The 24,802-nt window shown below is 41.0% G+C and overlaps 1 protein-coding gene across 1 annotated transcript; it reads left to right on the top strand.

Annotated features, from left to right (window-relative positions):
- The first annotated feature begins 22,544 nt into the window (after nucleotides 1-22,544).
- Nucleotides 22,545-24,114, top strand: LOC125265605 (histone H2A.Z). Its single transcript, XM_048185915.1, has 5 exons — nucleotides 22,545-22,695; nucleotides 22,996-23,073; nucleotides 23,249-23,362; nucleotides 23,440-23,569; nucleotides 23,667-24,114. Exons 1-5 carry the CDS (start codon nucleotides 22,693-22,695, stop codon nucleotides 23,726-23,728), a joined length of 387 nt encoding a protein of 128 aa, XP_048041872.1. The 5' UTR covers nucleotides 22,545-22,692; the 3' UTR covers nucleotides 23,729-24,114.
- The last annotated feature ends 688 nt before the right edge of the window (nucleotides 24,115-24,802 follow it).

Here is a 24,802-nt window from a genome sequence, read left to right as displayed (position 1 = left end):
GTACCAAATTATCAGCCACAGGGTCATCAGCTGGGAGCCACCCTTCACCGATGTTTCACCCCTTTAGTCCCAGAACATCTCTGGGTGGTGGGGCAGCAGACAGGCACGTCTCCCTGCCACTCCCGGCACAGTCAGTTCAACTAGCACCACCCGCTTGCTCGTCTCAGACCACAAAACAAGGTACGGTCTCAATGTGGTTTGCGCAATAGAAGCGGGAACTGTAGCCAACTGTCCAGGGCCCTCATTTATCAACGGTGTGTACAGACAGATTTGTGCATAATGAGTGCGTAAGAATAGTTTCACGCAAAGCGTGGGATTCACCAACTTGTACTTATACGTAGAAATGTGTGTAAATATAAGCACACCTCTGAGCATGTTTATGCAGAGAATCTAGTGGTAAAATAGCGACACTACACATAAAAAGCATTTAAGAGTGTCACAGTATGCATCAAGCAATCCACATATGTCCTGTGTTTCCTTTAATTATAAATCACTCAATTTATCATTTGTCTAGTTTTAAACAAGATGCGTAATTGGTGTCAAACCCTGTAAAAGACAGCTGTGAAAAATGTTTGTCTCAGCGCAATGGCTTATTTTGCGTTATTGGAAGACTTGGCAAACAATGCGCTCCACAGAGAGCGCATTATCCAAGATTGTGCTTGGCGAGAGCATAGAGTGCTCTCTTTGCCATTATTGCGGTGATGAAAAAACAAAATCACGTGATTTTAAAGGGAAACGTCACCATATATGGTTTATTGGAGGTGCTTCCGAATGCTAATGACCGTGAATGAGCATGGTACTTACACACATGTGGGATTTATCAACAATGATTGCTTACTCATGTGCGTAAGAACTGCATGCGCATGTTTGATAAATACAGATTTTCTTGTACTTAGGCACATTCTAAATTTCATTCGTAGGACAAAATATAGAACCTTTTCTATGCACTGTTGATAAATGAGGGCCCAGATCTGTTCAAAATTACCAGTCCCAGCCACTGGCCAGGATTGATACCTTGTGCTTAACCTTTCTGCACTAACTCTCCTGCTCTCACAAATTGGACAGGCTGACTCTTAAGGCTCTGGGGCCTCTTGTATGCCATTGCCCTTGCTCTTTCCGTGCATTCTGCCAACTTCCTTAGCATTGGCCTGGCCTTGTTGACCTTGGCCAACAGATTTCACAAAAAGTCTTTCCTCTTCCAATCTTGTCACTACACCAATAAATCATTATGTGGCACAACAAGATCAAATTTCACTGGATATTGTGAAGTTTTTAACAAAGGTGAACAGAAAAGAATAGTATCGTTCTTTACAGTCCAAATGGACAGAAGAATTTGCATTTGTGGAGAGATCTGGATCTGTGGTTTGTCTCATTTTACAACTGTATTGCGTTGTTTAACAATCGGATGTGAGGAATTGAGGAACTCTCTGCACATCCCTGCTTTTTAGGACAAAAATAAATAAAAAAAGTAGAAAAATAAAAGACTTCCTAGTTGCACAAGTGTGAAATATAAAATTCTTCTTCATCTTTCTTTTTCTTTTTTTCTTTTTTATGAAGACCTGCAAGTTTTGTGACAAAATTGTTTGGTATTTGGTGTACTGCTCCATTCCCAGCTGAAGAGATTGGTGATTAGTTCATTACAAACAGAGTAACGTGCCCTATTATAAAAGAGTGTGCACATTTATGCAACCAGGTTAAGTCTCTCTCTCTCTCTCTCTTAAAAGTTTTTGTTTGTTTGATGTTATATTGGTTTCAATATTACATCAAAGGTAGAAAAAGATCTGACAAATATTTTTGTGTAAACATTTCTGTGTAAATATTTTATAAACACTGGACACCAGATTCTATTGATCATGTAAGAACCTAGACATTTTGAAGAGAATTTCTAAAAATGTATAATTGAAATTAGTTACAAAAAAGAATGTGTTCTATTAAATAACAAAATATGCTAAAACACACACAAAAAAATTACCCATATGCTAACAGCATAATATGTATTTACGTTCAAATGATAAATGTTAGACTAGACACATTTGCAAACAAAAGTGTTCTGTACTAATGCTTTTAATATTTATAAACAAATAATAAATACATGTGCAGTATAGCCAGAAGCATGATGAACACATTCTTTGAGTTTCCAAACATCTGGCAGTTACCTCATTTGACCTTCAGGTTACATGGTTCTCATACACTGTCCTATCTGGAATGAAAACACTTGGCTACATGGCCATATTTTCCTGGCAGTGTTGGAGTGGGCACTGGCTTTCTGTTTGACCTATCAGGTGTGTTTGTAAGAGTCACTCCTGCATACATCACCACCCTGATTGTCCAAAAATATCAAACCACAGTTGTCACAGAGTGATGAAATAATGTTGGAAGACAACAAAGCTTTCTCCAGTTTCAGCTGCAGTTTATTCATAGACATGAGTTGCAGGCCAACAGCTAGAAAAGTAGTGTTGCTGAACAAAAGCCTAACTCCACATCATGTTAAAGGAATTTCCACTGTTTTTCACAGAAACTATATGCAATTCTGGAAAGCTTCTTTCTTGAATTTTTAGGTATGCATTAGTTCAAATTTTGCTGGCACCTTCATCAGCTGTACTGTTTTCTCTAGAAGCTTTCTTAGCATAATACTATCCTGTACTACATACTACCCCCAGAGATTTTGTCTGGAATGAGTTAATCCTGGCTTGCACTCTAGCCTCAAAGTCTGTCAGTCGGCTCGTTGAATTCATCCTGTGTGTTCATGTCTTAATTGCACCTAACCAGTGAGGCATACTGGCCATTCCACAATATCAGCTGTACTGTTGAACTGTTGCAGTGTGTGTGTGTGTGTGTGTGTGTGTGTGTGTGTGTGTGTGTGTGTATATATATATATATATATACATACACATTGTGTTCCAAATTGCAAGTGACATCAGTATGATTTCACTAAAATAAACATTCAGACTTTAGTTTTTCAAAGAATGTTTGTTTTATTTCTTATATCTTTCTATCTATCTGTAATGTAGGGAGCAGGGCAACAGAGGTGGAGATCCACGTGCAGGCTTTATTCATAAGAGCGTAGTCGTACAGGCAGTAGGTCAAACATCAGCAAACAGAAACAAGAAGGCAAGGGAAAAAAAGAGTAATCCAATACACAGGCAATGGTCAAGGCAGGCAGCAAACAATCAACAAACAAGGAAACAGTCCAGGGTCAAAACACAGGCCAGGCCAGGCTAGGCTAGGCTAGGCTAGGCTAGGCTAAGCTAAGCTAGGCTAGACAAGACAAGACAAGACAAGACAAGAACAGAATGCAAATCAATGGCTAAAAAATACTCAGCAATATGTGTGTGTGTGTGTGTTAGAGTGCAGCTTATAAATTGTCACTGATGGGAAACAGGTGTGAGTGTGTGATTAGTTCCTTGATGGGGAATTGTGGGAAATGGAGTCCATATAACCAAGTTGATAAACACAGACCCAGGGCACATGTAACACTATCAATCTAAAAAGACATGAGAAATAAAGCAAACACTTTCTTTGAAAAACTAAAATCTGATGTGTGTTTGTACATATTTTGAAATAGATATATTTTGAAGATAGTTATGTGAGCACTAATTAGAATATATATATATAGCAAATCAGCTCAAAAGAATATGAATAATTAATCATAACTAGTTATAATTAATTATAAATATTTGTATCAGTTAATAAAATTAACTTAATGTAATAAAATTAATATTACAATCAATTAACCTGTTTGGTCAATGAACACTCGATGTTAATTGTTTATTAATTCTAAGAAATGTTCATTTCCAGGTTTTGGGAAATAACAATCTTATTGTACAGTACTACTCAGAGCATGTAGTCAGAATCTGCATGATTAGGGACTCCAGTATATGAGCATGAAACACAGACAATTTTACATGTGACATGAACAAAACTTTATTGACTAAACACTTAAACTACTCTAACATTCACACACATACATGCATACAGTTTACCAAGTGAAAGAGAGAGCTGAAGCAGAATACAGGAAAGCAAGAAGTTACAGCATTGTTTGAAATTCTGCAGATCAACAGTCTTGAGCCAACCATCAGTTTAGTTCTAACATGCCCTTCTTTAAAAGGGGTAAGGATACTTAATGTATCAAATAATGAGACTAAGTTTGATACTTGCATGTCTCGCCAATTTGAATTAAATTGTCCTGATGCAATTTGTGGAAGCTCCTGTTGATCTTTGCTGATGTTGTCTTGATAAAAGAGAACCAGTTGGATTCAGAGGATCTTTGAGTGAATGGAAAGTCTAGGCCGGAGCCTGGCACAAGCTTGGGGTTCTTCAGATGTCTTCTAGCTCAGCATCATCATTATATCAGAGTTTTTCAGAAAAAGAACGCTGTGATCTTGTGATCAGTGATTTTAAAGTGTAAAGATGCCACACCCTCTTAAGATGACTGAGCCAATAAGAGTTGTCCCTTCGGAGGGAACTTTTACGAGTCTTTGTTCTGTAGCAAGATATTAGCATAAGACATTGGATTGGATGCATGAGAGAAGAATCTTCTAGATTCTTATAATACTAATGTGTCATGGAGTTACCAACATGTAACATAAATTACCAAATAGGAAACAAAAGTTGGAGTCCATCGATACCAAACATGCTACCCATGTGATTTTAGTTAACCATAGTATGCAACTCTGAAACAATAACACCAAAAGAGTTCAAAAGAGAGAATTAATACATAGGCCAAAGCCTATAAAAGGAAAATCATGAGATTGGAAAATTGGATACATGTTTATACATTTCTCAAGTGGTTATATATATATATATACACTATACTGCCGAAAGTTTTGCAAGGACGCCTGCCTTTACGTGCACATGACATCCCATTCTTAATCCGTAGGGTTTAACGAGTTTGTTTGCCCATATAATCTTTAGGGTATTAGGTTAGCTAATTTGGCTTGCTGTCCACTGAGGAGGGGCTCGATGAAGCAGCTTCAACTCGAGCTCTGATATACCCCCCAGTGAATAAACATAGGATGATTACATAGGGCAAGGTACCTGAGATGAAGGTGGAGTTTGGGGAGGTGGAGGGATTCTGGAACAGCTGAGACTGAAGAGAGGTAAGCAGCTGCTTATATACTCTGGCTGTTGATTGGAAGATTAGATGGGATCTGTCCTCCCTAAATTACGTTTAGGAACTTCACTTAATATGGAGTTGGCCCACCCTTTGCAGCTTTAACAGCTTCAACTCTTCTGGGAAGGCTTTCCTCAAGGTTTAGAAGTGAGTTTATGGGAATTTTTGCCCATTCTTCTAGAAGCGCATTTGTGAGGTCAGGCAGTGATGTTGGACGAGAAGGCCCGGCTCACAGTCTCCGCTCTAATTCATCCCAAAGGTGTTCTATCGGGTTGAGGTCAGGACTCTGTGCAGGCCAGTCAAGTTCCTCCACACCAAACTCACTCATCCATGTCTTTATGGACCTTGCTTTGTGCATTGGTGTGCAGTCATGTTCCCACAAAGTTGGTAGCATGAAATTGTCCAAAATGTCTTGGTATGCTAAAGCATTCAGAGTTCCTTTCACTGGAACTAAGGGGTCAAGCCTAACCCCTGAAAAACAACCCCACACCATAATCCCCCTTCCACCAAACTTTACACTTGGCACAATGCAGTCAGGCAAGTATCGTTCTCCTGGCAAGTGCCAAAGACTCATCCATCGGATTGCCAGACAGAGAAGCTTAATTCGTCACTCCAGAGAACACATCTCCACTGCTCTAGAGTCCAGTAGGCGGCGTGCTTTACACCACTGCATCCGACGCTTTGCATTGCACTTGGTGATGTAAGGCTTGGATGCAGCTGCTTGGCCATGGAAACCCATTCCATGAAGCTCTCAACACACTATTCTTGAGCTAATCTTAAGGCCACACAAAGTTTGGAGGTCTGTAGCTACTGACTCTGCGGAAAGATGGCAACTTTCTATTCAGCATGCGCTGACCCCGCTCTGTGATTTTACATGGCCTACCACTTCGTGGCTGAGTTGTTGTTGTTTCCAATTGCTTCCACTTTGGAATATTTAGTAGTGAGGAAATTTCACGAATGGACTTACTGCACAGGTGGCAACCTATCGCGGTACCGCGCTTGAATTCACTGAGCTCCTCAGAGCAACCCAATCTTTCACAAATGTTTGTAGAAGCAGTCTGCATGCCTAGGTGCTTGATTTTATACACCTGTGGCCATGGAAGTGATTGGAACACCTAAATTCAATGATTTGGAGGGGTGTCCCAATACTTTTGGCAATATAGTGTAGAATATATAGGGGAAAAGGGTTTATTTATTATGTCACAAGTCTCTGCAAAAAAAAAAAAAGCTTCTCAAAGTGCCATTTTAGTCTTAAGTGCTGAGAATTCATGAAATGTACTCCTACTTTCAAACTTAAGCATAAAAGCAAGTTATAAATTTCTTAAAGCTAAGAATCACTCTTACTTTCCCAGTTATTTAAGACAGCTCGAGAGGTCTCTCAAGTGGTTAGGAGTTGCCAGTAGGGGCTTGTGATGGCACTGAGGAGACAGACACATGCGCAAATCTTTCAGGGGAGTAAGAATGTTTTTGAAATGTTTGACGAGGAGCAGTTAATCAAACGGTATCGTTTGGACATATAGCAGGCATCATCTTTGTCAGCGCTGATTAATGTTGGGCTTTCACATATTGCTTTTGCGCACGCAAATTCGTTATTTCAAATGTAGGCGCGGCAAGCACACTCATAATAGAAGCAAGGCGCATGTGGTGCAGTGCGCTCGTTTTTTCCAGGCACGCCTATGCCGCGGCGAGATGAAAACATCTCAACTTTTCAGAATGCCGCAAGCACACCGCAGGTCATGTGACAAGAACCAACCAATCAGTTTTGGCCTTTTCGTAACAAAATATCAAAAGCTCAGCCGAACAGCTGATCATAGCTGTGCAGGGTGGGTTTTTATTTCTCATCTCCATAAATATATCTAGTAGTAAAGCTAATGCAAGGGCTTGAAATCAATTAATCCTTTGCTGATACTTCCTCATCATCGTGGAGAGCACAGTTCATGGTTGCACAGCAACGACAGATGCCACAGGAGCACAAGCACTTGTGGAATGGAGGAGAAAGTTTTCCACTCATTTTTAGGCGATATGTGAACGGCCCCATTCAGCAAGCAGTAACGCTTCTTCCTCACGCCAGTTCGGTTTTCTTTTGGAATCCATGGTGACTGATTATATCACAAAATGTCTCAGGTTACAGATGTAACCCTGGTTCCCTGAGTAGGGAATGAGACGCTGCGTATAACGCATTGGGAACCTTCTGCGTGATAACGTCATTGAAGCACTCATGTTAGAATTCAACATGAATTCTAACATGCCTCTGACATCTTGCGTAGGACCAGGAAACTATAAAGCATACCCAGATGCAGAGATTGCTAGCTTCTGGGATAAATCTGAAGCAAGAACTCGCAAGTATGCTGGGGGTACGGCAGGAGACGCAGCGTCTCGTTCCCTACTCAGGGAACCAGGGTTACATCTGTAACCTGAGACGTTCCCTTTCATGGGAACTGTCGACGCTGCATATAACGCATTGGGAACACAATCCCAATTGTGCCTATTGGGCCTCAACCTCAGTGTACCATGGAGGAAGCGTGTAACGAGGGGGTCTCGTCCTACCGAGGAATCCCCCTCAAGAGAAGCATGATAGGCTGAGATAGCCGCAACATAAACCTTCAAGGTTGAAGGAGATAAGCCCTCCGAGAACTTTTCTTGGAGGAATCTTAGCACAAAGCTTAAAGGAGAGTGGACAGGGTCCGTATTATTTTGTCTACACCAAGTAGAAAATAAATTCCATTTATAGGAATACAGCTTCCTTGTGGAGGGAGCTCTGGAGTTAAGGATGGTCTCCACAACTTCAGTTGGGAGACCAACGTCTATGAACCTGGCTCCCTCAGAGGCCAGGCCCATAGCTTCCACAGTTCTGGGCGAGGATGTATTATTGTGCCGCCTGTTTGCGACAGGAGGTCCTGTCTGAGAGGAAGCTCCATTGGGGAGCCGTCTAATAGGGACACTAAGTCCGAAAACCATATCCTGGTTGGCCAGAACGGGGCTACCAGTATTAGGCTGGCCCCCTCCTGGCGTACTTTCTCCAGAACTCCCGGGAGCAGAGCGAATGGGGGAAATGCGTACAGACGTAGCCTCGGCCACGCCTGCACCATGGCATCCAGACCCAGAGGTGCTGGATATGTTAGGGAGTACCAGAGTGGACATTGGGTTGACTCTCCCGAAGCAAATAGGTCGACTTCCACTTGACCGTAATTTTTCCATAGGAGATCCACCACTTCTGGGTGGAGTCTCCACTCTCCGGGCCTCGGCCCCTGCCTCGACAGGGCGTCTGCTCCCACGTTTTGATACCCCGGGATGTAAGCTGCCCTCAGCGAGAGCAGCTTCCCTAGGGACCATAGGAGGATCCGACAGGCCAAGTAATATAGTTGGCGAGACCGCAAACCCCCCTGATGGTTTATGTATGAGACCACTGACATGTTGTCCGTGCGGACCAACACATGGTGGTCTCTCAGGTCTGGGAGGAAGTGTTTCAATGCTAGAAACACCGCCATCATCTCCAGCCGATTTATGTGCCAGGAGAGCTGATGGTCCTCCCATAAACCCTGAGCTGAGCGACCACTCATGATCGCCCCCCAGCCTGTGAGGGAAGCATCTGTTGTAAGCATTACACAACGACCAGAAGTCCCCAGCACGGGTCCCTGAGACAGGAACCAGGGATTTTTCCACATGGCCAGAGGACGAAGGCATCGCCGCGTGACTTTGATCATGCGAAAAGGATTTCCCCTCAGAGAAAACCCCCTGGTCCTGAGCCACCACTGTAAGGGTCTCATGTGCAGAAGGCCAAAAGGTATCACGTTGGATGCAGCTGCCATCAGACCCAACAGTTTCTGGAACTGTTTTACAGTGAGTGACTGGCCTAATTTCACCCCTTTCACGGCTGCGAGAATGGAACTCACACGAGCAGGGGACAGCGATTTAGCACACGTAAATCTATGATAGGACGTAGTCCCCCATCCTTCTTTGGAACAATGAAGTAGCTGCTGTAGAAGCCTGACAGCTTGCTGGGAGGAGGAACCCTTTCTATAGCTCCTTTTCGCAAGAGTGTCATAACCTCTTTTTCCATAACCAGAGACTGCTCGGGGGTCATCACTGTGGGAAGGACCCCGTTGTATCTGGGCAGGCGAGACCCGAACTGAATTCTGTAACCCTTTTCTATGATGAGCAGCACCCATTTCGATATATTCGGTAGAAGTTTCCATTCTGTCATAAAATCTACTAAGGGAACCAGTCTCTCGAGACTGGCCTCTGGTGTTCTTTGAGCACTTGATTCGACACTCTGAAGTGGCGCACCGGCAGAAAACAGTCGAATCAAGTGATGACCGGCCCTCCTCGGAGGGTCGGTGGAGACCGCTGCGCCCTGACGCAGACTGGGTGGCAGGGTTAGCATAACGGTCCCCTGAGGGCGCCGAAGGGGAGCGAGTGTCAGATATTTTCTCACCAGGCTCCCTTCGGAGGGGGCCGCCCTCATGGGTCCTGACCCACAGATGTCAGGGCCGCTTTGAAGCCTTCCTCGCGATAATCACGGCCCACAGGTCTGTTTTACCCTTGGAAGGCTTCTGGTGTGTGGGCCGCCCTGATCCCCAGGCTTTCTGCGGGGGAGTACGGGTGGCCACACTAGCTTTTTGTTGCGCTCTGTGGTGTGCTGAGGAGCTCGTGGACGGCCGAGGCTGCTCCCGCTCAGCAACCTCAGGGGGAATTTTTGATCGGCGGGGGAGGAACCTCTGGAACGCCGCTGATTGTTTCTTAGCCTCTTGGAACCTCTCAACGACTGATGTTACAGCGTCGCCGAAGAGGCCCGCAGGAGACAGCGGCACGTCCATAACGGCAGCTTTATCTCTCTCCCTTATGTCTGAGAGGTTCAGCCACAAGTGCCTCTCCGTAGCCACCAAGGCTACCATAGAACGGCCTACTTCTTTAGCCGTCTCTTTGGTGGCACGGAGAGCCAGGTCTGTTGCCATTCTAAGCTCCTGGATGCACTCGAATGTGACCTCCCCGCTTTCATTTCCCCCAGCAGGTCGGCTTGATATGCCTGAAGCAGCGACATGGTGTGTAAGCATGCTGCTGCCTGACCTGCTGCCGCATAAGCTTTGCCCACCAAGCTAGATGTAGTTTTAAGAGGCTTGGTGGGCAACGTCAGGGTTTTGAGGGACGATGCCGACTCGGGCAAGAGATAGCTCGCGAGCGTCTCTTCTACCCGGAGCATCGCCCCATATCCATGTTGTTTCAGCCCCACGATGTTGCTATGGACCGATGTCTGGGGGCTGAACACTCGATATTGGACGGACTTTTTCCACGATCTCGACACCTCGGTGTGGAGATCGAGGCAAACCCCGACGCTGGGGTAGTGACAGAGCGGGGAGAAAGCGCTCATCTAGCTTACTCTTTGGTCTTGTTTCTGCCCGCTCTGTGGGCCAATCTATCTTTAATTTGGCCACAGCCCTGGTCACTACCTCCAGGAGCTCCTCATATGCTGGGGAAGAGGATGGCGGGTCCTCCTCCCCAGTCTCGACGCTCACCACATCAACCTCCTCGGAGGAAGAGAGGTGAAGCACTGGTGCCTCTCTCCGGGGGGAAGAAACCGCAACGCGTGCTTCCACCGCCAGAGGAGAGACACTGGAACTGGCAGGTAAGGGCTGAGATAAGGCTGGGCCCATCTCAAACCCCTCTGCCAGCTCCATTTGCGAACCCCACGAATGAAGTCTACGCTGTGCCTCAGCAACAGCGGAACCCGATCCGCGGGGAATACCAACCGAGGCACCCTCTTTATTTTCAAAGAGTGCCCGGCGTGATCTTAATACTCTGAGAGTGAGCTTTTCACAGTGTACACAGACAGCCCCCTCGAGAGCTGCCTGTGCATGCTCAACCCCCAGGCAAACAACACACATCTCATGTGTATCCCCATCTGGAATGTATCTTGTACAGGGATGAACACATCTTGTGAATCGCTTGCCTTCCGCCATTTTGTGTCTTTATATATATATGTATATATATGTGTGGTGCAAACTGATACTCTTGTCCTCAGATGAAGAGATCTTGTCTTTCTAATAATATAGATGATAGACAAACAACACCAAATAAGACACACAAGATAACATAGAGCGCTTGCTGAAGACAACAGAAGCTAGCGATCTCTGCATCCGGGTATGCTTTATAGTTTCCTGGTCCGTGACGTCACCCGCCTCTGACGTCTCGCTACACGATTGGTTAGATACATGATTGCTTCAATGACTTTATCACGCAGAAGGTTCCCAATGCGTTATACGCAGCATCGACAGTTCCCACGAAAGGGAATCTAGGCTATATATAGACAGGTTAGTTAACAGCCCACTGGTTTAAAATTTGCAATTAAAACATGGTGGAAAATCTGTTCATCTTTCATTTCCAATGTGTATATCATAATGTATTCTCTTGAAAATTCTTTATTGTCAAATGTGTGTTGAATGTAAACTCCTCTTAAGAATTTCACCATTCAATGTGAATTTATCAGAGAATATTCTTAAATAAGGAAATCTATTCAGTGATTGGTCCATGCCTATGTCGTCAACCAAAATCCCATTTGTGGCACAGCAAAGTGTCGTGAATCATCTCTAAGACTGACACTTAAGATTTAGTCCTACACTTCACTTAAATTATGACGCTTGATAACTAAGCGCAGCTTCAGCTTTCAAATTTTTTTTACTCTTGAGTCAATTCTTAGCAGTGTTCTTGTGAGTAATTTTCAGAGCCTTGATAAATACGGGCCCTGGTTCTGCCTGTGGGTTGCAGTTTTAGGGGGGAGTGGTTCACAGAACTTGTGAGGGAGAGTTTTCTGGATTATTCATTAAATATAATGAATAATTGTGTGTCTGATAGGTCCAGACGCAAATATATATACAAACCCGATTCCAAAAAAGTTGGGACACTGTAGAAATTGTGAATGAAAAAGGAATGCAATAATTTACAAATCTCATAAACTTATATTTTATTCACAATAAAATATAGATAACATATCAAATGTTGAAAGTGAGACATTTTGAAATGTCATGCCAAATATTGGCTCATTTTGGATTTCATGAGAGCTACACATTCCAAAAAAGTTGGGACAGGTAGCAATAAGAGCCCGGAAAAGTTAAATGTACATATAAGGAACAGCTGGAGGACCAATTTGCAACTTATTAGGTAAATTGGCAACATGAATGGGTATAAAAAGAGCCTCTCAGAGTGGCTGTGTCTCTCAGAAGTCAAGATGGGCAGAGGATCACCAGTTCCCCCAATGCTGCGGCGAAAAATAGTGGCGCAATATCAGAAAGGAGTTTCTCAGAGAAAAACTGCAAAGAGTTTGAAGTTATCATCATCTACAGTGCATAATATCATCCAAAGATTCGGAGAATCTGGAACAATCTCTGTGCGTAAGGGTCAAGGCCGGAAAACCACACTGGATGCTCGTGATCTTTAGGCCCTTAGACGGCACTGCATCACATACAGGAATGCTACTGTAATGGAAATCACAACATGGGCTCAGGAGTACTTCCAGAAAACATTGTCGGTGAACACAATCCACCGTGCCATTCGCTGTTGCCGGCTAAAACTCTACAGGTCAAAAAAGAAGCCATATCTAAACATGATCCAGAAGCGCAGGCGTTTTCTCTGGGCCAAGGCTCATTTAGGAAGATGCGACAAAGAAGACCTAAGACAGCTGAGCAACTAGAAGCCTGTATTAGACAAGAATGGGACAACATTCCTATTTCTAAACTTGAGCAACTTGTCTCCTCAGTCCCCAGATGTTTGCAGACTATTATAAAAAGAAGAGGGGATGCCACACAGTGGTAAACATGGCCTTGTCCCAACTTTTTTGAGATGTGTTGAGATCTCAGTTTAAACATTTGATATGTCATCTATGTTGTATTCTGAATAAAATAATGAAATTTGAAACTTCCACATCATTGCATTCTGTTTTTATTCACAATTTGTACAGTGTCCCAACTTTTTTGGAATCAGGTTTGTAAAAAAAAAAAAAAAATATATATATATAAACCTTATTTCAGTGACTGGCCTTGCCAAGGAAACAGACTCACATGTGTGCGCTACTTACCTTTTTGTACTTAACCAGCTCCACATTATCTCCTGCATTTGTCTCCCTTTAAGTCTCTTATTTTGCTGTCTTCATCATTCTTCATCTGATTCAACTTCATCATCTGATTCTCCTGATCAAGGTCCCTGTAAATATACAAATCTGTGTTTGTCTTCAACATTGTCAAGTGTGTGGTGCCTTTAGCATTATTCACCTGTTTAATGTGCACAAATCAGTAAATTGCAATACTTTCACCGTCAGTCTCTTGGTCAATCCAGAACCCTATACTGGCTCAGCAGAGGACTGCAGTGGCTTCCTCCTCCAATGCTCACTCACATTAAAGATGCTGCTGCAGCTCTTTCCATGTACAATTTTCTCCAGGAAACACCTGGTGGAGCAAAATTACGATATCTGTAATGTAAATGTATTTATACTGCGAAAAATGCTTTTCTTATTTAGCATTCTTCCTCTGTTTTCAGTTTATGAATCTAACGATTCTTAAATTCAGATGCTTTTGCTAGATAACATTATCTTTTTTTCTTATTTTCTGGAAGAAAAAAAAAAAACAAAATGAAGTGAGTTTTTGCTTAAAACAAGCAAAATTATCTGCCAGTGGGGTAAGAAAAATAATCTTGTTTCTTGTTTTTGTCCCAAACAGAAACAAGATTGTTTAATGGTGAAATGAAGTCAATCTATTTAGTCAAAAGTGAAGCTGGTAAAGCTGTTTGTGGCATTAAATTCTCGTCTGCTGAGATCTTGAAAGATTTACTTCATGTGGTAAGATTTGCATATTTATATATTTATTGAACATAAGCCAGTGGTCTCAAACTCAGTTCCTGGAGGGCTACAGCCCTGCAGAGTTTAGCTCCTACCAGCTCCAACTCACACCTGCTTGGAAGTTTCTAGTAGTCCTGAAGACCTTGATTAGCTGGATCAGGTATGTTTGATTAGGGTTGGAACAAAAATGTGCAGAGCTGTGGCTCTCTAGGAATTGAGTTTGAGAACACTGACATAAGCAGTACATACACACACGGCACTATATAAGGCACTATACCTTTTATATGTTATGAATTTTAACATTATATATGTTTTATACATTTAGTTAACAATAGCACAAGCTAACCTGCATGTACTAAACCTGCAAACATCCCCCTGCGGGGCCCATGCTGGCTTTTTGTGGGCACAGTGGATAGGGCCAGCCCACACCAAACCTAAACAGGCCCAGCGAGTGCAGGCTTGCCCAGGCGAGGCCCACAGCTTTGGACTCACTGCGGGCTCTCTGTAAGCAGCCCACACTAGCAGACTGCCCACATTAAGCCCAGAGCAACTTTTGTACCTTTGGGCCCATGCAAGTTTTGTGTAGGCAGCCCATGCTCTGTTTGACTACTTTTTAAAATTTAAAGAAAACAGAAAAATAGTAATATTGTGAAATATTATTACAATTTAAAATAATGGTTTTCTATTTTAATATACTTTAAAATATTACTTATTTCTGTGATGCAAAGCTGTTTTATTATCAGTGTTGGAAACAGTTGTGCTGCTTAATATTTTTTGGAACCTGTGATATTTTTTTCAGGATTCAATGATAAATAAAATGTTAAAAAGAACAGAATTTATTCAAAACAGAAATTGTTTGTAGCAATATAAGCCTTGTTATCAGCTTAACACATCCTTACTGAATAAAATTATTAATTTTATATTGTTAAAAAATATTTCTAACCGCAGAAAGATTTCAATACACACCATGTTTTAAAACTAAAACCACCACAGGGTAAAATTTACCCGTGGCTGTTTTTGAAATGTACATAACAGATTTTTAATAAAATATCCAAGTCTCCCAGTTATTGACTTTTACTAAAATTGTGTTATTTACAATCCCTGTTGTTAAAATTTTTTTAGATAAAACCAGATTTAAAAAAACAGGGCATACCTATAATTTCGTTCATTTTCAGAAGACAAATGAAGATCTTTTTGATGACAGAATGCTGTCAGATTTCCTTCCATTGACTGCCTTTGTAACTACCACTTTGATGCTTCAAAAACTTCATAAAGACATCAGACAACTAATCCATATGAATCGAGAAGAGAAATCGATCTGAAGAGAATTGATCGCTTGCTATGATGAAAAGGCTTTAACTCACATGTAAACATTGATCAGCAAACATAAGCAGAAGCTCAACATATCTTGAATAACGCACAAGAGCAAGCCTCATCTGCAAGCTCAAACGTGCTGCATAACCAATGAGGTTCAAAGTGGTAGTTATAAAGACAGTCAATGGAAGGAAATCTGACAGCATTCTGTCATCAAAAAGATCTTCACTTGTCTTCCGAAGATGAACAAAAGTATTATGGGTGTGAAACGACATGAGGGTAAGTAATGACAGAATTTTGACAGAAACTAACCCTTTAACCTTCATTGAAATATTACAATGAATCAAAGCTGGCCATCATTGAAATCTCGAAATGGAAACAAACCAACTGTCTCTAAAATGTCGTAAAGGAACAAAACCAACCATCATTAAAATCTCATTACAGAACAAAATGTCCATATTTGAAATATTGCAAAGGAACAAAACTGACTGTCTCATAACAAAACAAAACCGGCAATCATTGAGATCTCGTAAAGAAAAAAAAAACAGCCATCATAGGGATCTTTTAACAGAATAAAACCGACTGTCAATGAAATCTTAAATCCGAACAAAACAGACTGACATTGAAATCTCGTAACTACACAAAACTGACCATCATTGAAATCTCATAACAAAACAACACCGTCAACCATTGAGATTTTGTAAAGGAACAAACTGATTGTCAATGAAATTTCATAAAAAAACAAAACAGACCATCATTGAAATATCATAAAGGAACAAAACTGACTGTCATTGAGATCTTGCAAAGGAACAAAACCGACCGTCATTAAAAAAACAATCGTAATTGAGATCTTGTAAAGGAACAAAACCATCATTGAAATCTCCTCACAAAACAAAACTTGTAGCTAAAGGAACAAAACTGACTGTCGTTAAAATTTCGTAAAGAAACAAAACCGACCGTCTTTGAAATCTAGTAAAGGAACAAAGGAACAAAACCTACCATAATTGAGATCTCTTAAAAATAAATAAAACCAACCATCAATGAACTGTCGTAATGAGCAAAACTGACCGTCTTTGAAATCTCATAACGGAGAAAAAAAAAAAACATCGTCAAGATCTCATAATGGAACAAAACTGACCGTCACTGAAATCTCATAAAATAACAAAACCAACTGTCATTTAAATATTGTAATTGAACACAAACGGACCATCACTGAAACCTTTTAAAGGAACAAAACCGACAGTCATTGAAATCTCATAAAGGAACAAAGCTGGCCATCATTGAAAACTGACAGTCAATTAAATCTTGTAACTGAACAAATCTGACCGTCACTAAAAATATTGTAAAGGAACAAAACTGACTGTCATTGAAATCTTGTAAAGCAACAAAACCAACCATCATTAAGATCTTGTAAAGTAGGCGTGTCCAAACTTGGTCCTGGATGTCCTGCAGAGTTTAGCTCCAACCACAATTAAACACACCTAAAATTTTGAAATGAAACAAAACTGACCATTATTGAAATCTTGTAAAAGGAACAAAACCAACTGTCATCAAAATCTTGTTAAGTAACAAAGCCGATCGTCATTAAAATCTTGTTAGGAAACAAAGCCAAATGGCATTGAAATCTCGTAAAAGAACAAAACATAGTACTGTATTGAGATCTCGTAACTGAACAAATTAAAATTTGACTGACTGACAATAAAAAACGATTGTCTTTGAAATCTTGTAAAGTAACAAAACCGACCGTCACTGGAATTTCATAACAAAACAAAACCGACCATTGTTGAAATCTCATAACTGAACAAAGCTAACTATTTGCTTTTACTTTTAGCTGTTTTTTTTTTTTTTTTTGTCTTTTAGTAGCTTTTTGTGATATCCAGATTTGATCTGTTGAGGCAACAAACATGAGCGTTAAACTTCTGTTAATTCTTGATAACTTCTGTAGCTTCTAACCTCTGTAGATGAATGACAGAAATAAAGTCAATCTGGTTAGTAATATGCTGTTTGTTGAGTTGTTTAACCCTTGTGCTGCGTTGAAAACCCTATAACACTCGTGGTGTCCCCGGGCAAAAATGACCGGCCTGCAAAAAATTGCCTATAAATCTCTAGTTATGCTACCTTTTCACCAAATATTGGATTCAATCTTTTTGCCAGCTTGTTTTCTTTCAATTAGGACAGGTTCTGTATTTATTTTTGGAGCTGATCAATCATAGGCCTGTTTTCTCTGAGCTTATGTACCTGTCTTTGAGTGAAAAAAAAGCATTATTTGTGGATAATTTTGTCAATTTTACATAAAATGTGGAAAAAAAATTGCACTAATGTGCTTTAATGTTTAACCAGGAAATTTGTTTTGAAATGGTTTTAGTTTGTTTTTATTTTTTTTCAAAATTGCATAAAGTCACACTTGTGGTGTTCCCAAAATGACCAGGGACAAGTGAATGCTCTCCTGATTTCTCACCGCACGAATCACGCTGCTGCCTCCGTCAGATCATCAAAGACTATAGGCACCACTGCTCCATGCTGATGAATTTGCAGCCTGGCCGGGAACTACAGTATAAACATAATTCCTTTTTGTGCAGGTTTTGCCTTACATCCCAAAAGGTTTACCCTCCTCCTCGCCCTCTTGTATCCCCACGATCTTAACATTGTGCCTCTGAGACTAAGCCTCTAGATCCAAAATTTTAGTACGGAGCTGACTGTTTTGTTTTGACAACTCTGAGTACGGCTTCCAACTCCTGTATCCGCACCTCAAAGTCACTAGCAGCTAACTCATAGTTGGCCACAGGGGCCTGTAACTCAGCCTGCAAAGTTATTTAGTTATTTGTAACAATGTCATTTAAAAAAGAAAAAAAAAAAGAAAAGAGTGCTCTCATTCTGTCATGGTTCCAGTCATTCCCAGACTACACTTCCCATAATCCTCCCTGCCAATCACCTGCACTCACTCCACCAATCAGCTAACACTAATCACCACACCCAAGTCAAGTCACCACTGATCTTCCTGAGCCAAGTCAAGTCACAGTTGATCTTCTTGAGCCCAGACAAGTTACAGTTGATCTTCATGAGCCAAGTCAAGCCACATTTGCACTTCCTGAGCCAAGTCAAGTCACAGTTGATCTTCCTGAATCAAGTCAAGTGTCTACGGACAAGATGGCCGCTTCGCCAGTGTCTATGGACAAGATGGCCACCCTGCCAGTGTCTACGGACAAGATGGCCACACCAGAGCCTGAGTCAGCTCCAGACTCCGCACCAGAGCCCGAGTCAGCTCCAGACTCCGCACCAGAGCCCGCTCCAGCAGCCCACGAGCCAGCTCCAGCCCACCACGAGCCAGCTTCTTACCCGCCATGGCCGCCCACGAACTCTGACCCGTCTTGGCATCCCAAGGCTCCCGAACTACCATGGCTGCCCGACTCTCCTGACCTGCCTTGGCGTCCCAAGGCTCCCGAACTGTCACGGTTGCCTATGAACTCTGACCCGCCTTGGCGTCCCAAGGCTCCTGAACCACCATGGCTGCCCGAGGCACCTGACCCGCCGTGGCTGCCCGAGACACCTGACCCGCCCTGGGGCCTAGAGTCCCTGGACCTGCCCTGGAGACCTCCTTACCCGTCCGTACATTCACCCTCACCTGTCAAAAGGTCTCCAGGGCACCCACCCCCCCCTCCCCAGTTGTGCCATCCATGGGGGGGGGGGGGGGGGGACATTATGTCACGGTTCCAGTCATTCCCGGACTACACTTCCCATAATCCTCCCTGCCAATCACCTGCACTCACTCCACCAATAAGCTAACACTAATCACCACACCCAGCTGCCACACATTACCTGGACTATTTAAGCTAGTCACATCCTCACACACATTGCGAGGTCTTGTTTACTGTGGTTTCAATTCTGACTGTCATTTATCTTGTCTGTCTGCCTGTTACTTATCCTGTCTGTTTCCCAGTTACGATTCTCTGCTGCCTGCCCTTGGACTGTTTATTGTGTTACTGGATTGTGAATGATATCTGCCTGCCCTAATTCCCTGCCTGTTCAACGACTACGATTCTGCCTGTTCCCTGCCATTCCTGTTTGCTCCTGTATGACCCCTTCCTGTCTGTACTATGCATCTGTTAATAAAAGCTTGCATATGGATCCTACCCTGAGTCCCGCCTCGTTACACATCCACAGTGGAAGAAAGAGTTTCCATGAACTTAAATTTAACAATGTCATATACTTGTCTTTTCCTCAAAGCAATTCATTAGCTTCAGAAGACTTGGAATATAATGCACTAAACCTGTGTGGTGCTTTTTGTCCTTTTTTAAACTTGACAGGAACAACCATTATGCAAAGTATCAAATTTGGATCTGTCCCATACTGACGCAAGAATTCATTTTGCACGACCATCACAATGCATTGAGTATTCTGTAGCCGTTGAGTGCACAGTGGTTGTACACTCGTTATTACAGTGCATTATGGGATTGAATGAGTGCATGAGTGCACTATGGTTCTGGACACCACTACAAATAGCTGTAACCTCAAATACTGTCCTATTTAAGGATATAGTAGGGGTGATTTCAGACACAGCCCATGACTGCATCTGAAATCACATACTTCCCTACTATATAGTACATGATGAAAAATGAAAAAGATTGTTAAAGTAATGGTCAATGACTGGCAGAAGAGTCTGCCAAACAAAAAACGTAAAATTAAGGTAAAATATCCAAATTTTCCTTGATTGTTAACCGTTGTTTGACAGATATTTCCAGGATCATTATTGTGAAACATTCTCTGTAAAATGTACATTTTTTGCAGTTAATAATTAGCTAGCAACAGTACACACATGAACTAATGTAAATATCACTGCATCAGCAACTACACAATTACTGCTTTTAAATAAAGCAACATGCAGCATAACGTCAGTGTTTCTTCGGCACAATGGTAACCTCAAAAAACTCAGACAACAGAAACATTAAACACTAACAGATCTCTCTAGATCTCATTAAGAATTAACTGATGTTTAGATGTTGATGTTTATTTAAAATAATAAAGTTTCAATCACTGTTATGGAGGTAAACATTTGCTTTAGTTGGGCTCTTGACTCTTGACTTTTTAATCTCGTTTTTTTCTTGTTGCTGTAACTGTGTATTTCTAACACACATTTGTTATAGCAAAAATTTCAAGAAGAAAAACTGATCAGATGCTGTTGGTTACTTATTGATGATTCAATCATGATGTAGTAGCCAGATTTAATGATCGCTCCAGAGTCCAATCTCTGAGGACATTGTTTAGGTTTAATAACTTCACATAATTGAAGCTCTAGAAAACTACTACATAAATCCTGCTTTAATATTTTAAAGGTTTTTGAGGCATTATGCATGTTATTTGGACAGTATCATATTGACACACACAGACATAAAGAATCAAAGTATGAACCTCAACAATGGTGACAACATTTTCAGATAAACAGCCCAACAACATGAACATCACAAAACAAGCTACTAAAGATTGTCACCATTGTTGAGGTTTATATGCTGATCCTTGAAGTTTGTGTGAGCCTAAAAGACACAGCTAAAAGCAGTGAATAAAAACAACAGCAAACCTGTTTTGTCATTTCATAAAATCAGATCAGACTCTGGATGAGATCAGCAAATCAGACCACTATTTAATGACTGAATTCTCATCAACTATTAAAGGGTTAGTTCACCCAAAAATGAAAATAATATCATTAATTACTCACCCTCATGCCATTCCACTCCTGTAAGACCTTCGTTAATCTTCAGAACTCAAATTAAGATATTTTTGTTGAAATCTGATGGCTCAGTGAGGTCTGCATAGCCAGCAATGGCATTTCCTCTCTCAATATCCATTAATGTACTAAAAACATAGTTAAATCAGTTCATGTGAGTACAGTGGTTCAATATTAATATTATAAAACGACGAGAATATTTTTGGTGCGCCAAAAAAACAAAATAACAACTTATTTAGTGATGGCCGATTTCAAAACACTGCTTCAGGAAGCTTCGGAGCACAATGAATCTTGTGTCGAATCATGATTCAGATCGCATGTCAAACTGCCAACTGCTGAAATCACTTTGGTGCTCCAAACAGCTGATTCGATACACTGATTCATTGTGCTCTGAAGCTTGCTGAAGCAGTGTTTTGAAATCGGCCATCACTATAAAAGTCGTTATTTTGTTTTTTTGGTGCACCAAAAATATTCTTGTCGCTTTATAATATTAATATTGAACCACTGTACTAACATGAACTGATTTAAATATGTTTTTAGTACATTAATGGATCTTGAGAGAGGAAGTGTCATTGCTGGCTATGCAGGCCTCACTGAGCCATCGGATTTCAACAAAAATATCTTTGCGTTCCGAAGATCAACGAAAGTGTGGAATGGCATGAGGGTGAGTAATTAATGACATTATTTTCATTTTTGGGTGAACTAACCCTTTAACCAACTTCATCTGACCCTAATTTTTCTTGCAATTTTTGCTATAGCAAATGTGCTTCAGAAATTCTCCAGCCAGAGAAAAAACGGATGTTAAAAAGTCAAGGGTCAAGAGCCAGACTAAAGCAAACATCTACCTCCATAAAGGTGACTTCAAACTTTATTATTTTCAATAGAACTTCAACATCTATTCATCGGTTCATTCTCATTAAGAAGTTTTGTGTGAAAGAAATAAAGTCAAACTGGATTGTAATAAGTGGAGATGCTGAGATCTAGACAGATCTGTTAGTGTTTAATTTTCTGTTGCTGCCTGTCATGTGACTGTTTTCAGCTTATTTAAATAAGGGGATTTTACCTAACCCTAACCCATTGCATAATTTAGAGGAAAATTAGTAGAAATACTGAGAAATTTGACGCAAATATATAACGGAGTGTGGACCAGAGTTTTACCCATACATATTAAAAAAAAAAAACTCTAAATTTTACATAAAACAAAAAATGTATCAAAACTATTTAAGGCTAAATTCTCTTAATCAGCTCTGTTTCTTTCAATGGAGTAGAGTCAGTAGACTATTCCATAAGTAATTGCATTCTTTAGATTTAATTCTTCCACTCCCATCTTTCTGAGTTTCCTTTGCAATGTTTCTCTTTAGCATAATGTTGGCAGTGACTTATAATGCATACCTTCTGTTGCAACAATTAACAGAAAAATAAAATAAAAAGTATGAAACTGCTCGCGTTGTGATGAGAACTACAGTACCCGGCAAAACAAAGCATTAAATAGCATTACCCCTTTTGTGTGAGAGTTGCAAAATCCGCAATGTAACTGGTCAATGCGTGTGCCAAACAACAGAATACGAGAGGTGATTGGCTAGTTCACAAGCCCAAAGTCCCGGATGTAGACACGAGCTATATTTAACACAGAGAAGGCGCGTAACTCAGTTTGAATTGGGTGAGGAGGAACTGTGTGGTCCCGCGGCTCGGCTGTAGTAACCGTCGTTTGCAAATTATAAAATGGTAAGTATTTTTCTTCTGTGTCGTATTTATTTTATGCCACACGTCTTTTTGGAAAGCCGCGTAACAGGTTTGAAGCACGTTTGGAATTATTTTCCCGGTCTTTGTTGAATAATATTATGTGGCTAGTTAGCTTAGCTCCTGTGCTAACTGGCGTCGTGTAAACACGAGCGCGAACCAAGTGAATCAGAAAACTACCGATTTTTAAAAAAAAAATATGGTCATGTTCGTAATGCAAGGGGGTTAAGCACTTCAGTTAACGCTTATAACGCGATGAGTGACTATGGTGCTGTTTGTTTTCAGGCTGGAGGTAAAGCAGGAAAAGACTCCGGGAAGGCGAAAGCGAAGGCTGTTTCGCGCTCACAAAGGGCTGGACTGCAGGTCAGACCCGCCGTAATGAACAAAGGCCCTTGATTGAAGTGAATTCATAAAACACAATATGTCTTGCTTATAACTATTGTTTGGGCGGTAAACCATTTTATTTTACGTAACTTTTACATACGCTGCGCCTGTTATTGTGTCTTCGTTGACTCTCGTCACTCTTCTTCATCTTCAGTTTCCAGTGGGTCGTATTCACAGGCACCTGAAGTCCAGGACCACCAGTCACGGGCGCGTCGGAGCCACTGCAGCAGTGTACAGCGCAGCTATTCTAGAGTATCTGACTGCCGAGGTGAGCGCCGTTTAAGAGACCGCATTGAGCCGAAACTTATCAAACCTGTTATTTAACGTGCCTGTTTTCATATTAAGGTGCTGGAGCTGGCAGGAAACGCGTCTAAAGATCTGAAGGTGAAGAGAATCACCCCACGCCACTTGCAGCTGGCTATCAGAGGCGACGAGGAGTTGGACTCCCTCATTAAAGCGACTATTGCTGGCGGTGGTAAGTTCTAATTCATCTTTAAAGTATTTAAATTTTTGTCACTTGTGTTCTAATCCCTTTTTTTTTTCTGCACCTCTCTCCCCCCCCCACCTTGCAGGTGTTATACCCCACATTCATAAGTCTCTTATTGGGAAGAAGGGACAACAGAAGACTGTGTAAACAATGTTGTCTCAGGACATGAAAGTGTTCACAAAAGTTTTGTTTGCCCTGTAGACTAGAATTTTAAAACTTTATATTGTCTGTCTTTGCATTTACTCATTTCTGGGGTATTTTTTTCAAACATGGCTTCAGAGAAGCTTTTTTTTTTTTTTCCTTTTATGATGTTTGGCTAGTCTTGTGTACACTTCTTTTTAATTTGCAACTTGGCTTTTGAACTTGTGAAGTTTCAGGATTTTATTTCAATAAAGCTCAAAGTGCCAGTCAGTGTATCAACTCTGATTTTTAAAAAGCAGTGAAGTTCATTTACAATGTAAAATTCCTCTGTACTAACTCTTCAAAAAATCTTAATGGACATTTGTATAAATAAAGCCATTTAAATCCTTAAATGCATTCCAGAAGTCAATGCACTTAGAATCTTTATCCAGATGTTCATCAGATGTGCTTATCGTGTTCAAGTTGCAAGCAACAGTAGAGGGCAGCATCACATACACGCTCCTCTATTTTGATCCTGACACGCAATTATGACCGCATAAATTTAATGGATACATCTTGAACGATCCGTTTTATGTAATTTCAGTAAATTACAATTGTTTTTAAGCAAAATTATTAATATGCACATACATTAAACATGTAATGCAGGAAAGGGCTTACTAAAACGCATACAAATCCCCCTAATCCAAAAGAGTACTCCTTGTATTAAATTCTTGTGATTTGGGATGTTTTTAAAATCTTAATTATACTTTAATTACACTGATAGATTTATACATGCATTACTAAGTCAAAACCATGGTAGACCGTAAAAGAAAACACAACATATATTAGTGATTTAAAACGTTTGTGAATCCTTCCCTGCAATAACTTTGAGTATTTTGGTCTTCACAATTGCTCAATCTTTGGAAAGATGTTCATGTCTTTGTTCAAAATATTTTACAGAATTTATTTGTTATAGGCTATAGGTATATTATTTTCAATTGCTATGAAATATATTTAATGACTGAATTTTGTAAATTCTTCAATCCACAAATGCAAATATACCAATTAAAATTCCCTTATCGTTGTATGAAAAAAAAAAAA

This window comes from Megalobrama amblycephala, linkage group LG3 (assembly GCF_018812025.1).
Source record: "Megalobrama amblycephala isolate DHTTF-2021 linkage group LG3, ASM1881202v1, whole genome shotgun sequence".
In the NCBI taxonomy this organism is placed as follows: Eukaryota; Metazoa; Chordata; class Actinopteri; order Cypriniformes; family Xenocyprididae; genus Megalobrama; species Megalobrama amblycephala.
This window is presented reverse-complemented; position numbering and strand designations above follow the sequence as displayed.

Coding starts and splice junctions, on each gene's coding strand:
- LOC125265605 (XM_048185915.1), top strand. Junction 23,074..23,248: donor CACAAAGGGCTGGACTGCAG/GTCAGACCCGCC, acceptor CTTCATCTTCAG/TTTCCAGTGGGTCGTATTCA. Junction 23,570..23,666: donor AGCGACTATTGCTGGCGGTG/GTAAGTTCTAAT, acceptor CCCACCTTGCAG/GTGTTATACCCCACATTCAT.